Source organism: Oncorhynchus keta, chromosome 1 (genome assembly GCF_023373465.1).
Source record: "Oncorhynchus keta strain PuntledgeMale-10-30-2019 chromosome 1, Oket_V2, whole genome shotgun sequence".
Lineage (NCBI taxonomy): Eukaryota > Metazoa > Chordata > Actinopteri > Salmoniformes > Salmonidae > Oncorhynchus > Oncorhynchus keta.
In genome coordinates, this window is record NC_068421.1 from 52,347,324 (window position 1) to 52,360,963 (window position 13,640).

The 13,640-nt window shown below is 46.9% G+C and overlaps 1 protein-coding gene across 7 annotated transcripts in view; it reads right to left on the reverse strand.

The window, feature by feature from the left end:
* Nucleotides 1–3,757: 3,757 nt before the first annotated feature.
* The window catches only part of patj (PATJ crumbs cell polarity complex component), a 191,767-nt gene continuing 181,884 nt past the window's right edge, over nt 3,758–13,640 (reverse strand). For all 7 annotated transcript variants that reach the window (XM_035775912.2, XM_035775904.2, XM_035775920.2 and 4 more), the window contains 3 exons: nt 10,139–10,242; nt 9,484–9,607; nt 3,758–7,068 (listed from right to left, as the gene is read on the reverse strand). In XM_035775912.2, coding sequence (XP_035631805.1) covers nt 6,922–7,068; nt 9,484–9,607; nt 10,139–10,242 — 375 coding nt within the window. In that variant the 3' untranslated portion in view covers nt 3,758–6,921. The remainder of the gene's footprint in view (nt 7,069–9,483; nt 9,608–10,138; nt 10,243–13,640) is intronic.

The following is a 13,640-nucleotide window of genomic DNA, read 5'->3' on the forward strand; positions in this document are numbered from 1 at the left end:
CCCAGAATCGACCCATGCGGGACACCTTTTGTAATATGCAGGAAACCTGATCTAACACCACCAGTAGATACACATTGAGTTCTATCGGTCAAGTCAATTTTAAACCAGTTACATGCAGCCTGGTCCAGATCAATTGAGAAAAGCCTCCGAATTAGCAGTGAGTTATCAATGGTATCGAAAGCCTTTGACAGGCCAATGTAGAGCGAAGCACAATGTTGCCTTTTATCCATACAGTTAACCACATAATTTATAACTAGGGATGCAGCAGAGATTTTGCTATGACCTGGTTTAAAACCTGACTGATGTACATTTAGAATACATTCCAAAGATGAGACCTTGTCTGAGAATGAATCAAGGATTCTTACATGGGCTGCCTTCCAAACCTTGAGGCGAGTACCTGAAATAACTGTCTGGTTAAAAATTCAGCAATCGGTGGGCAGGGAGCTGCAGCAAAAATGGATCAAGCATATCAGCCCTAGTGGATTTGTATTTTTTTACACATCAATCTTAAGGTATCGAGCGCTTAACAGATAGTAAATTGTTGAAATGAAAACAAAGACTCACTAGAAGCTGATGAGTTAACCGTTGAGTCAGCTAGAAGCTGGCAGAGAGAAAAGCATTCGATTGATTATGTTGAGTGAGCTGAGATTTTGCCAAGGTCCCTGGACAACTGCGTTAGAGCAGAGCAGACTGAGCATTTGACAGAACTCTCGCAAGTCGCTGGATGCAAGGGGCTGAGACGGGAACTGGAAGAGCAGTACTGGCAGAGCTCAATCCACCCGGATGAAGCTCCCGCCAAAGGAGTGGAGCTGCTGCAGGGGATCGGAGTGGCTGCCAATGCTCCATTCTGGGTGTGCACAGGGGGCCTTGGTGTGGCTCCTGTTGCAGGGTTGGGGCTGCCACGGGGGGCATGAGTGTCCCAACCAAAACTAGCATGGGATAGAGGTTGTGGGGGGAATTGAGGATAGTGGTGTTGAGGGCAGTGTGGCTGGCAAAGCTTCAAACTCTCAGCATGAGGGCTGATGTGAATGATACATGGTGTGGACTGCATCATTGTGATGCACTACCCTCAACAATGTTTTGCCAGACCCTAGGGTAGTAGTCAGTGGTGTGTAGAGCTGGGTTAAGTTGAGTTGGGCCTGGTCTGGTAGAGCTGTGATGGGTCAGGTCTTGTTGATTTGTGCTGAGACGGGCCTGATCTGGTTGAGCTGTGCTGAGACGGGACTGGTCTGGTTGAGCTGTGCTGTAGAGTGGATGGTGGTGGCTGAGAAATTCCTGCCTCAGTTCAGGTAGCTCCTTCTGCAGGTCGTGTACATGGCTGATTTTGACTGTGCTGGACAGTTCCTCTAAGTCTGTGCACTTCCATCCTGACAGCCTGGTTGTACTCAACATTATTCATTGCCCACCGCAGCTCCTGGATCTCCTCCCTACGCCGGCGCACCAGGCTGATCTCCTCCCTACGCTGGAGCACCAGGCTGATCTCCTCCCTACGCTGGCGCACCAAGCTGAGCTCCTCCCTACGATGGCGCACCAGGCTGATCTCCTCCCTACGCCGGCGCACCAGGCTGATCTCATCCCTACGTCGGCGCACCAGGCTGATCTCCTCCCTACGCCGGCGCACCAGGCTGATCTCCTCCCTACGCCGGCGCACCAGGCTGATCTCCTCCCTACGCCGGCGCACCAGGCTGATCTCCTCCCTACGCCGGCGCACCAGGCTGATCTCCTCCCTACGCCGGCGCACCAGGCTGATCTCCTCCCTACGCCGGCGCACCAGGCTGATCTCCTCCCTACGCCGGCGCACCAGGCTGATCTCCTCCCTACGCCGGCGCACCAGGCTGATCTCCTCCCTACGTCGGCGCACCAGGCTGATCTCCTCCCTACGTCGGCGCACCAGGCTGATCTCCTCCCTACGTCGGCGCACCAGGCTGATCTCCTCCCTACGCCGGCGCACCAGGCTGATCTCTTCCCTACGCCGGCACACCAGGCTGATCTCCTCCCTATGCTGGAGCACCAGGCTGATCTCCTCCCTATGATGGTGCACCAGGCTGATCTCTAGAAGATGCTGTGGTACTGCAGGTGTCCCGTGTGAGAGGCATGCTCAGGCCTGTGTCTGCTGCAGGCGAGGGAGGAAGAGGAATACTGGGGACAACTTACTAGGGTACAGAGGAAGAGGAGGCTGTTGTAGGTAGTGACAGTGGAGAAGGTTATAAGAGGTTTTATTTGGTCAAAGTAGCGGACAAATCGATCCAGATTGGCCTCCGAACCTTGAGCCATCACAGTGCCGTTATTATAAATATTAAATGTTAAATTTGGGTGTGGAGTCAAATGTACAGTTGCCTCATTCTTCTATTTTCTGACATTTTAAGTTCATCGTTGGTCTTGTGGAGAGCTGTGTGCCAAGCATTAGGATGATCCGTGTAGAACAGAAGGTCTCCTTCCATTTCCATGTTCGCTTTTAGGATGAAGTCTGCCCTCAGAGTCTCTGGGGAGTCTCTTAGCAATTTATTTTTGAATACATTTGTTCCTGACTCACTTGTAACATTTTCAGGATACGAGAAGGTATCTGAAACACTGCCAAGAGAATGCATCCACCGTCACGGTGACCTCTTTAAACAACACACTCTGCTCTAAAATGATGTGCGTGAGCTTCTTGCTGAAAACACAGATTGAAATAATGCACCTATAGATAAATGCATTTTTCTATTAAATACATTATACCTAAATTAAGACTCAGTGTTCAGAATTCTACCACCTCCTTTCCAAGTGCAATGTTGCTTGCTTGTTTATCTGAATGTGTGTTTACCTATCAAGGCCTGAACTATCCTCCAGAAATCATTCCTCTTCCTCCCTCGGTTGGTTTTGCATTTGTTTATCTATGTCCTAATTCTTGTCCTTGTTGGGTTTAAAGTCATCCTTTCCCATTCCTTACTTCTTTAACCGTCTCCTCCCCTTCATCTACACTGATTGAAGTGGATTTGAGAAGTGACCAAAAAAAACAAACAAAAGAGACCATAGACTGACCAGGTGAAAGCTATGTCATGGAAAGAGCAGGTGTCCTTAATGTTTGGTATACTCTGTAATTCACACTAAAGATTTAGAGTATTGGGACACAAAGTTTTGAGTTCTCTAGTAAGACTCTAGTTTTCCACCTGCACCGAACTATGAGATTGATAAGATGTTATAACTGAATGTCAGGCAGCATTTTAACGTTTACCATTCTCAATTGCATGAAGGCTGGAGACCAAAGAATGTGAGTGTGTGGAGACCACTGGCTATGCAAAGACCAGAGACAACTATAATACCAGTCTGGATACAGTCCGGTAAGATGCTCAAACAATGTCACTTAAAACACTTATTTTCTGTAGTTTTGTAGTCTACATTTCTAAACGATATGAATGTTTGTGTGTGCAATTAATGTTTGTGTGTGCAATTACAGCAGGGGTTGTGTTCTAATAGGTGTGTGTGTGTCCCACAGGAACGGAGATGACGAGGGTGCATATGAGAACATGGCCCTTGAAAGTGTGGAGGACAAAGCCACTGCCATGTGACCGATAAGAACCCATACAAGACACCAATGTGTATGGGTTTGTCGTGGACACACACACGGGCCTCAAGTGTGATTCAACGCTTAATAGACCTGAAAAATAAAATAAAAAAGGTAAATTCCCATAACAATGGAAGCAACTGAAATATTTGCTATCAGTGTATGAATGAGACGTGGTGATACAAGGGAATAAATTCACTTCGAGATCAGAGGTAGGACATGGTGGAAATGATTGTGCTCCCCTTGTATTTAATAAAACATCATCAAACAATTAGTCAGAATTCACGAAATGCATCAGTGTATGACCACAGTCAGTAGGCTAAACACATTTTAAAAGATGAGACTTGCATTTGTGATCATAGACGATATATTTTTTCTATAGATATACTGTGTAGCCACACGTCATTACAGCAGAGTTTGTCACACATCGATATATAGGAAGGGTGGATTGTTTCTTTGGATTTGAAAATGCGTTCCATCGATCAATGACGTGAAGAAAGACGTTGTCTGTGGCGCTACGGCTGAGTTCAATGGCAATATAGACGGAACTATTGGGCGTGACGGAATCATCATTAGTCCAACTTCTGACGAACACGTGTACAAACACACACAGCCTATTGCCGATTCACACGCATAGGACAAAGTCTAAACGTCTAGAGTAGATGGAGAGATCACAGCATGAGAGAGGAAAAGAAATAGGTAGCAGTGAGTTTAAAATGAATCTCTTTAAAGGGATCGGCATTAAGACTTACAGAAATAAGACTGATGTATGATGAACACACACACACATAACAATCTACTCTAGCACATCAGCGACTCACGGCAGAGCAGGAGTCAGTCCCCTTAATAGGCCGACCTCCCCTAAATCCTAGGACCCCTAACAAGTATTTAGGACGCACACCAGATTGCACTTTTACTGAGACAGGCACGGCGCGAGAGTTAATATGCAGTGTTAACCGGGGTCATATTCATTATGGCACAACGTAGCTAAATGGTTTGCAATGGAAAACAAGTGTTTTTGTATTGGGCAAATTCAGGTAGTCCCTCCTTTTTTCAGTCTGCTTTCTCCCGTTTGGGACCTTATGAATACAACTGTGTGGGGGGCTGAAAGTGTCTTGGAGTTGTTGTCACTTCCTGTGAGCGTGGAGGGGTTGCAGCGACATGGGAAACAGACGACAGGCTCCAGCCGAGGGAGAAAGGATATCCTGTAATTGTTGGAAGTGGTGAGCTCCTCTCGCAGCTGGACAGAACAGTGTGGAGCTACAGCCACACATGGTTTGTATTCATTAGTGCACACCGTGGCAAATTGTCTTGCTACGCAAAACAAAACAAGCATTTATTAAGTTCAGGGTGTCCCTTCCTGTTTCAGTCCATTTTCATTTGATGCCTAAGGAATGCACCCTTGATAGATGACGACAACGGCTCGCAACAAGAAACCGATTGCTTCTGATAGTGCCCCAAATGATAAAAAACGTTGGTATAGGTTGGTACATGTCTGAACAAAAGAATAGGCTTACGGTAACATGCATGCAGTACCATCCGCATGACACAAATAAAAACAATGACAAAGGCAGGTAAGACAGAGAGTAATGGCACTTCATTGAAATGCACGTGTCCAGTCCAACAAATGATCCGGATTGGCTGGGAGGTGGATCGTCCAACTCAAAGCATCAATCAGAATGATCCTTCTCCCTTTGCTCAGTTAAGACAAAGCCTGGTTCCAGTACTGTTTGGCATGACAATGACCATGGGAGTAGAGCACAAATATCTTGGCGCAGACTAGCTAAGACATGGATGTAGTTTGACACCATTTCATAGGACCTTAAATAGGCTTACGGGGATACTCCAAGGTCAGCGACAAAGGGAGGTAAAGATTCGGCTAACCTCCATACAAACCCCGCAACAGATACAATGCCCGATTTAAGTCCTGAGATTCGCCTACATTATATTGTATCGCTAATAGCAACGTGTCTGCCGCAACAATGCTAACAAACGCATAGTGTATATATTTTTCCTTGCTTTGCTAAACGGTCTCGGATTCAAAGGGGGGTTCAGATAATTTGGCAACACTGTGTACTAATAACCGGTCTCACATCTGCATACGCAAGGCAAAACTCCTTCGTGACACGCACAAAAGCTTACAGGTCTTAGCAGGACTACACAACATACTGCAGAGTGATTAACCAGACAGCAGTTGTTGGCCTTGATAACTGCGTTCGAATGGCTCCAGAGGGTGCTGTGTCATGCTATGAAGTGTTATAGAAGTACACGGCAGGTTACCAGTTATTTCAGCATAAACGCAATCGATTCATTTAGTTGACCACACTTAGACTAGAGCAGGGTTATTCAACTCTGAGCCTACGAGGTCTGGAGCCTGCTGCTTTTCTGTTCTACCTGATCATTACATTTCACCCAGCTCCCAGGTCTAAATCAGACCCCTGATTAGAGGGCAACAATGCAAGAAAACACAGTGGAACTAGCTTCGAGGTCCAGAGTTGTGTTTGAGGGGACTAGACTGTTGAATGTACTACCTTTGCGTAAGAGTATGACACTACGAGTTTAAATCGTGTGCGGGCAATGAGGAATGAGAAGATGTGTGTCGACCTGACAGTGACTCACTAGCCTACTGTGTGTGGGTGTGTATATACAGTATGTGTGTGTCTAAATGACCTGTTCCAGTCTAGTGTGTCGCAGCCCCGTTCCCTGCCGAGACCATTCGCACATTAGCAGCAAATGAAGCTGACATCTCTAACAGCTATCCATCCAGTGTCTCCCGATCAGGGAGATGCTAAGCTAACGCTAGGCTAACGTTGAAGAGACCTCAACCAACTGAACCTCTCATATTGTTCTACCAGTGTTCTATGTAGGAAGCACGGGTGCGATCACACAAATAAAAGCTGAAATGGCAGAGAGACTGTAAAGCTTCCCTGTGATTCCTTGCTGTATAATATCCAAGCATTTTTGCCATTTTAAGAAGTGGTGTGTATCCAGTCAGCGCAGCGATCGGAGCACCCTCAAAGTGAGGCTCTTTAAGATGGTGTCACTACTTCCTGCAGCCCCCCAGATTACAGTCCTCTTATTTCTCATGGTTCACTTGAGGGCACAGCTGAACGCGGTGCGGCACACATGTTCTCTACATCTCTACAGGGCAGGGCTCTCCTTGGCAGTGCCACCTAGTGACCGAATCCTTCCAGAAACAATGCCCCCTTTCTCGTTAATGGGCTGTTTATAAGGGTGAAGATGGGCATCAGATGTTGGCCAACTCAACGGAACAGAGTCTTGTTTTTTTTTTTTTTGCACGTTGGAAAGTTGAAACCAGTTCAACCCCATAATGGTTGCTTTGCCAGTGGGGGTATAAGTGTGTGTGTGTGTGTGAGCTAGGAGAGGACTTCCAGAGTGACGGCCCCCCTCTGTCTCTTCAGTATGGCCACGGCCAGTTCGTGGGTGGCCCCCTCCAGACTCTCTCCGTTTACTGACAGAATCTGGTCACCCCTCTTCAGACGCCCGTCCACCGCCGCTGCCCCCTGCAGGGAGAACAGGGGAGCACACAGAGTAAGTGGGGGGAAAAGGTGGTGGAAATAAGACAAATGTTTTTTGAAGCAACCTTATGATCCTTGGAACTGACGGCCTTTTAACTACAAACAGACAATCATAATATCAGTAAAACATAGCAAATTCCCTGTTCATGCTACAAAACCAACTTCAGAAGAGGTTTTAAAGATGGGTTCTATTTGACTTAACATTCCATGGCGTACACTAAGGCATTGTTGGCAGAATAGATGGATGCAGTTCAATGCATGATTAATGTAATTCACCAATACATTTCTTGTTTGTCAAATATTACTATCCGGTTGAACATCACAGCTGGCCTGGTACATTGTTTACTGCCTCCAACTATTCGGGACGCACCGTTTCAGTTTCAATAATTCAATATTAAGGACAAAAACGGACGAATGTAACCAAGGCTGGGAAAGTCAACACAATGAAACTAGCAACGGCACTGATCACAAGCCAGTCATAACGTGGCTAATAGGCTAGCGTATCTATTATATACGTAGCTATTTATTTAGCAAGCTAAAAACACGGAGCCTAACGTAATCTAGCTAGTTAGCTGCTGGGAGTCATGTCATGTCATTGGAGGAACGGGTGAGTGAGTGACAGGTTTTTGTAAAAAAGACATTTAAATCATATTGTTTTTCGGTGGCTACAGCTAGTGATGCAAGGTTTCATTTGTTTAGCTACCAAGAAATGTGAATCCCTTTGCTCGCTAGCTATGCTGATCTTGAACGACTGTTATCCAAGTTAGCATATCTTTGCGTTTGTAAAATTCACTGTGTCTATCGACTCTAATTTCAGAGCACTCTCATTGGAGTGTGCCAGATCGCAGAATATCTGATGAATTTACGAATGCGCAACACCGCGCGGAATATGACTGGTGAAAGTAAACGGTGGAGAATTTTTTTTGCCAGCATTCGTTAGTCACTAACGCTCTAGATAACATGTAAACCGCCTAACCAGCTCTGCTAGGGCGAGTAAAATGGTCAGAGAGGGGTTCTCTCATTTGTGTCTGGAAGTAACTAGCAAGCTAGTCAACTTCAGGTAGTTAGCTTGGGTGCTTGACTGCCACTGTGAGGAACGCTCGGATCAAACCTACTCCCCAGCCAGAGCGTCCAGTGTCAATAGCGCAGTGTGTGTGTGCTCTGAACACTCAGAGAGACACTGAATTTACAAACAGACAATCTGACAACGCTCTGAATTTACGAACCACCCAGATCACACTCTGACACAATGGAGGCAATTAAGGAGCGCACCCTTAGTTCTCAATCAAATGTATTTGACTTCGATCAAAATGGGCAGGCAAGCGCAGACAAGTTCCCATACAGATGTCAAAATGTTTGAGAGGGTTAACTTAATGTTCCCTCGTTAGATTTTTAGCTCATCTCACTCTGGCAAAGCATTCGTTGTTGATGTGCATAACTGAGGGAGATGGGAGCCTACCTTTCCATGGTTGTTTCATCAATAGGACTGTAAAGTTCCCAAATGTAAGAGGACTTCCGTGGTATTTACATATTTGCAGAAATCCATTCAGGTGTATTTCGTGGCTTTCGGCAAACGCATTCTAATGATCTAAAGTTCCGCTGTTACTACTGTAAATGTAAATAAATGATGGCAGGTCCGTGTGGCGAACAGCTAATTTGCATTAAGGCCAACTGTAGCTCTGATTGGCTATGGAGCACTGGTCCTGGACATGACAGATGTTTTTATTAAGTTTGATTTACTGCAGTGTCTATTAATTGTCCAAACGCACGGCTGCATTCCCACTATATTGCGATAGTAAGGCATTTGTGAAAATTCTATATGCCATTCCCAAACATTCTATGAATGTATGAAAACGTGAAAATGACCATATAAGTACCCGCTTCTCAGTGGTTTAATAAGATTTCATGTTGCTAAAAACGCTGAGCAGTTCTACTTGGACTTCCTATTTTAGAAGTAATTACTGATCTGTTTTTGAATGCGTTATTGTGTGGATGTGTTTAAGTATACTTGTGGGGACTAGATTAATCCACAAGAATAGTAAAAGAAAAATGTTTTGACCAACTAAAGACATTTTTAGTCTTTCGTTTCTATTTCTAGGGGGTTTAGAGTTAGAATTAGGGTTTAGGAGCTAGTTATTTTTAGGATTAGTTTAGGGTTAAGGTTAGGTTTTGGGGTTAAGGTTAGGAAAAATAGGATTTTGAATGGGATTGAATTGTGTCCCCCCCACAAGATTAGTTAGTATTATATGTTTGTGTGTAAATGTGTGTGTGTATGTGGTGAAGGAGCAACTGCTGCCATCTGGTGTCCCAAATGGGAACTAAAAACACACTCTGCCCTATGGCAAGCGAAGCCACATTACCCTGCAGGCACGTGTGATGGTGCAAAGTGGAGTTAGTTACCTTGCTGAAGACAGTCTTGATGTAGATGGGCAGGTCTCCATGAGGGCTTCCGAAGCCCCCTACAATGCTGAAGCCCAGGCCGTCAGAACCCTTCTCAAGAGAGATATTCTTGGGCTTGGGGGACCTGCAGAGACATGGAGGAACCAGAGGTTTAGGACTAGGAGGCACTGGGCTTCTTATTAAACAGGTCAAGGATCAGCTTTACCATTACCTAATCTTAACCATAAGGGGAGAAAACACTAAACTGACCACAAATCAGTATCTAGGAGTAAATTTATCCTACTTGCTCAAACAATGTGCCGCATTATTTTTACTCTTCTTTTAATTTTTTTTTTTTTTTTTTAAACCTTTATTTAACCAGGCAAGTCAGTTAAGAACATATTCTTATTTTCAATGACGGCCTGGGAACAGTGGGTTAACTGCCTGTTCAGGGGCAGAACGACAGATTTGTACCTTGTCAGCTCGGGGGTTTGAACTCGCAACCTTCCGGTTACTAGTCCAACGCTCTAACCACTAGGCTACGCTACCGCCCCTACACTAATTTTAATTGAATGTCTTTAATTTTGTTTCATTATACAGCTCTAGGGTCAGCATACCCTCCCCTAGTCATAAATGACCTTAGATCAGTGTCTAGGAGCAACTTAGTCCTACTCACTCTGGCTCCCCTGTCTGTGTTTCTGGGCTGTTGGGAAGGCTGGTGCTAGTGGACATACTCTCCACCTGACTGGCTATGGCACTGATGTTGGTGTCAGCGATCACCTGCAACACACACAAATTAGTATGCACAAATGACATTAGAATTCACAGGGTATAATCTGTGTGAGCTTGTGTGTGGGTGTGTGCGTTATAGACGAGGATGAGTCACAGGGTACATGTGATGTGGGTTTCAAATGGAATTCATTTTTTAAAAATTCTGTACTACAGATATGGCTCCTGGTTCAAAGTCTTGGTTCAATGTCAGAGAGAGCCACACAAAGCATAATGTGGTTATCATTGATCATTTTCCCCTTTCCCCCTCTCTCACTCACTCTCCAACTTTGGCAAGGAAAACAGCTTCGTTAGGTTTTAGTCCTCTCGTTTAACGAGATAGTCAGCCAGCCAACTACGGCGGGCGGCAACGTTCAGTCAGCATCCGTTCATTTCCATATTTAAATCAAGCGGGAGGCAATTAAAAATATGAAAAACAACAACAAACAAAGGCTAATTAACGGACGACTTGTTGGCTGTGCGAAGGAACATTAGTGGAACGCTCCCCAGCCGTCGCCTGCACTAATCTTACTGATACCTTCTTTCTGGAGAAAGAGGGAGAGAGAAAGGGGAAGGAGTGAGAAAGAGAGAGAGAGCGAGAAAGGGGAAGGAGTGAGAAAGAGAGAGAGAGCGAGAAAGGGGAAGGAGTGAGAAAGAGAGAGAGAGCGAGAAAGGGGAAGGAGTGAGAAAGCGAGCGGGAGAGAGAGAAAGGAGTGAAAGTGAGCGGGAGAGAGAGAGAGGAGAGAAAGTGAGCGGGAGAGAGAGAGAGCGAAAGTGAGCGGGAGAGAGAGAGAGCGAAAGTGAGCGGGAGAGAGAGAGAGAAAGTGAGCGGGAGAGAGAGAGAGAAAGTGAGCGGGAGAGAGAGCGAGAAAGGGGAAGGAGTGAGAAAGAGAGAGAGAGCGAGAAAGGGGAAGGAGTGAGAAAGCGAGAGGGAGAGAGAGAAAGGAGTGAAAGTGAGCGGGAGAGAGAGAGAGGAGAGAAAGTGAGCGGGAGAGAGAGAGAAAGTGAGCGGGAGAGAGAGAGAGCGAAAGTGAGCGGGAGAGAGAGAGAGCGAAAGTGAGCGGGAGAGAGAGAGAGAAAGTGAGCGGGAGAGAGAGAGAGAAAGGGGAAGGAGTGAGAAAGAGAGAAAAAGGGGAAGGAGTGAGAAAGAGAGCGGGAGAGAGAAAGGAGTGAGAAAGAGAGAGAGAGAGAGAGAGAGAGAGAGAGAGAGAGAGAGAGAGAGAGAGAAGTGAGAAAGAGAGCGGTTGAGAGAGAGAGAAAGAGAGCGGGAGAGAGAGAGAGAAAGGGAAGGAGTGAGAAAGAGAGCAGGAGAGAGAGAGAGGAAGGAGTGAGAAAGAGAGCGGGAGAGAGAGAGAAAGGAGTGAGAAAGAGAGCGGGAGAGAGAGAGAAAGGAGTGAGAAAGAGCGGGAGAGAGAGAAAGGGGAAGGAGTGAGAAAGAGAGCGGGAGAGAGAAAGGGGAAAGAGTGAGAAAGAGAGCGGGAGAAAGGGGAAGGAGTGAGAAAGAGAGCGGGAGAAAGGGGAAGGAGTGAGAAAGAGAGCGGGAGAGAGAAAGGGGAAGGAGTGAAAAAGCGAGCGGGAGAGAGTGAGAAAGCGGGCGGGAGAGAGTGAGAAAGGAGTGAGAAAGCGAGCGGGAGAGAGTGAGAAAGGAGTGAGAAAGCGAGCGGGAGAGAGTGAGAAAGGAGTGAGAAAGCGAGCGGGAGAGAGTGAGAAAGGGGAAGGAGTGAGAAAGAGAGCGGGAGAGAGAGAGAGAGAAAGGGGAAGGAGTGAGAAAGAGTGGGAGAGAGAAAGGGGAAGGAGTGAAAAAGAGAGCGGAAGAGAGAGAAAGGGGAAGGAGTGAGAAAGCGAGCGAGAAAGCGGAAGGAGTGAAAGAGAGCGGGAGAGAGAGAGAAAGGAGTGAAAGAGAGCGGGAGAGAGAGAGAGAGAAAGGGAAAGGAGTGAGAAAGAGAGCGGGAGAGAGAGAGAGGGGAAGGAGTGAGAAAGCGAGCGGGAGAGAGAGAAAGGGCAAGGAGCGAGAGAGAAAGGGGAAGGAGTGAGAAAGAGAGCGGGAGAGAGAGAGAAAGGAGTGAGAAAGAGAGCGGGAGAGAGAGAGAAAGGGGAAGGAGAGAGAAAGGGCAAGGAGCGAGAAAGAGAGCGGGAGAGAGAGAGAGAAAGGAGTGAGAAAGAGAGCGGGAGAGAGAGAGAGAAAGGGGAAGGCGTGAAAGAGCGAGAGAGTGAGAAAAAGGAAGGAGTGAGAAAGAGAAAGGAAGGAGTGAGAAAGCGAGCGGGAGAGGGGAAGGAGTGAGAAAGCGACCGAGAAAGGGGAAGGAGTGAAAGAGAGCGGGAGAGAGAGAGAAAGGAGTGAAAGAGAGCGGGAGAGAGAGAAAGGAGTGAAAGAGAGCGGGAGAGAGAGAGAGAAAGGGGAAGGAGTGAGAAAGAGAGAGAGTGAAAGAGAGAGAGAGAGTGAAAGAGAGCGGGGAGAGAGAGAGAGAGAGAGTGAAAGAGAGCGGGAGAGAGAGAGAAAGGGGAAGGAGTGAGAAAGCGATCGGGAGAGAGAGAGAAAGGGGAAGAAGTGAGAAAGCGATCGGGAGAGAGAGAAAGAGGAAGGCGTGAAAAAGAGAGCGGGAGAGAGAGAGAGAAAGGGGAAGGAGTGAAAGAGCGAGAGAGTGAGAAAAAGGAAGGAGTGAGAAAGAGAAAGGAAGGAGTGAGAAAGCGAGCGGGAGAGGGGAAGGAGTGAGAAAGCGAGCGAGAAAGGGGAAGGAGTGAAAGAGAGCGGGAGAGAGAGAGAAAGAAGTGAAAGAGAGCGGGAGAGAGAGAGAAAGGGGAAGGAGAGAGAAAGGGCAAGGAGCGAGAAAGAGAGCGGGAGAGAGAGAGAGAAAGGAGTGAGAAAGAGAGCGGGAGAGAGAGAGAGAAAGGGGAAGGCGTGAAAGAGCGAGAGAGTGAGAAAAAGGAAGGAGTGAGAAAGAGAAAGGAAGGAGTGAGAAAGCGAGCGGGAGAGGGGAAGGAGTGAGAAAGCGACCGAGAAAGGGGAAGGAGTGAAAGAGAGCGGGAGAGAGAGAGAAAGGAGTGAAAGAGAGCGGGAGAGAGAGAAAGGAGTGAAAGAGAGCGGGAGAGAGAGAGAGAAAGGGGAAGGAGTGAGAAAGAGAGAGAGAGAGAGAGTGAAAGAGAGCGGGAGAGAGAGAGAGAGAGAGTGAAAGAGAGCAGGAGAGAGAGAGAAAGGAGTGAAAGAGCGGGAGAGAGAGAGAAAGGGGAAGGAGTGAGAAAGGGATCGGGAGAGAGAGAAAGAGGAAGGCGTGAAAAAGAGAGCGGGAGAGAGAGAGAGAAAGGAGTGAGAAAGAGAGCGGGAGAGAGAGAGAGAAAGGAGTGAAAGAGAGCAGGAGAGAGAAAGGGGAAGGAGTGAGAAAGAGAGCGGGAGAGAAAGGGGTGAGAAAGAG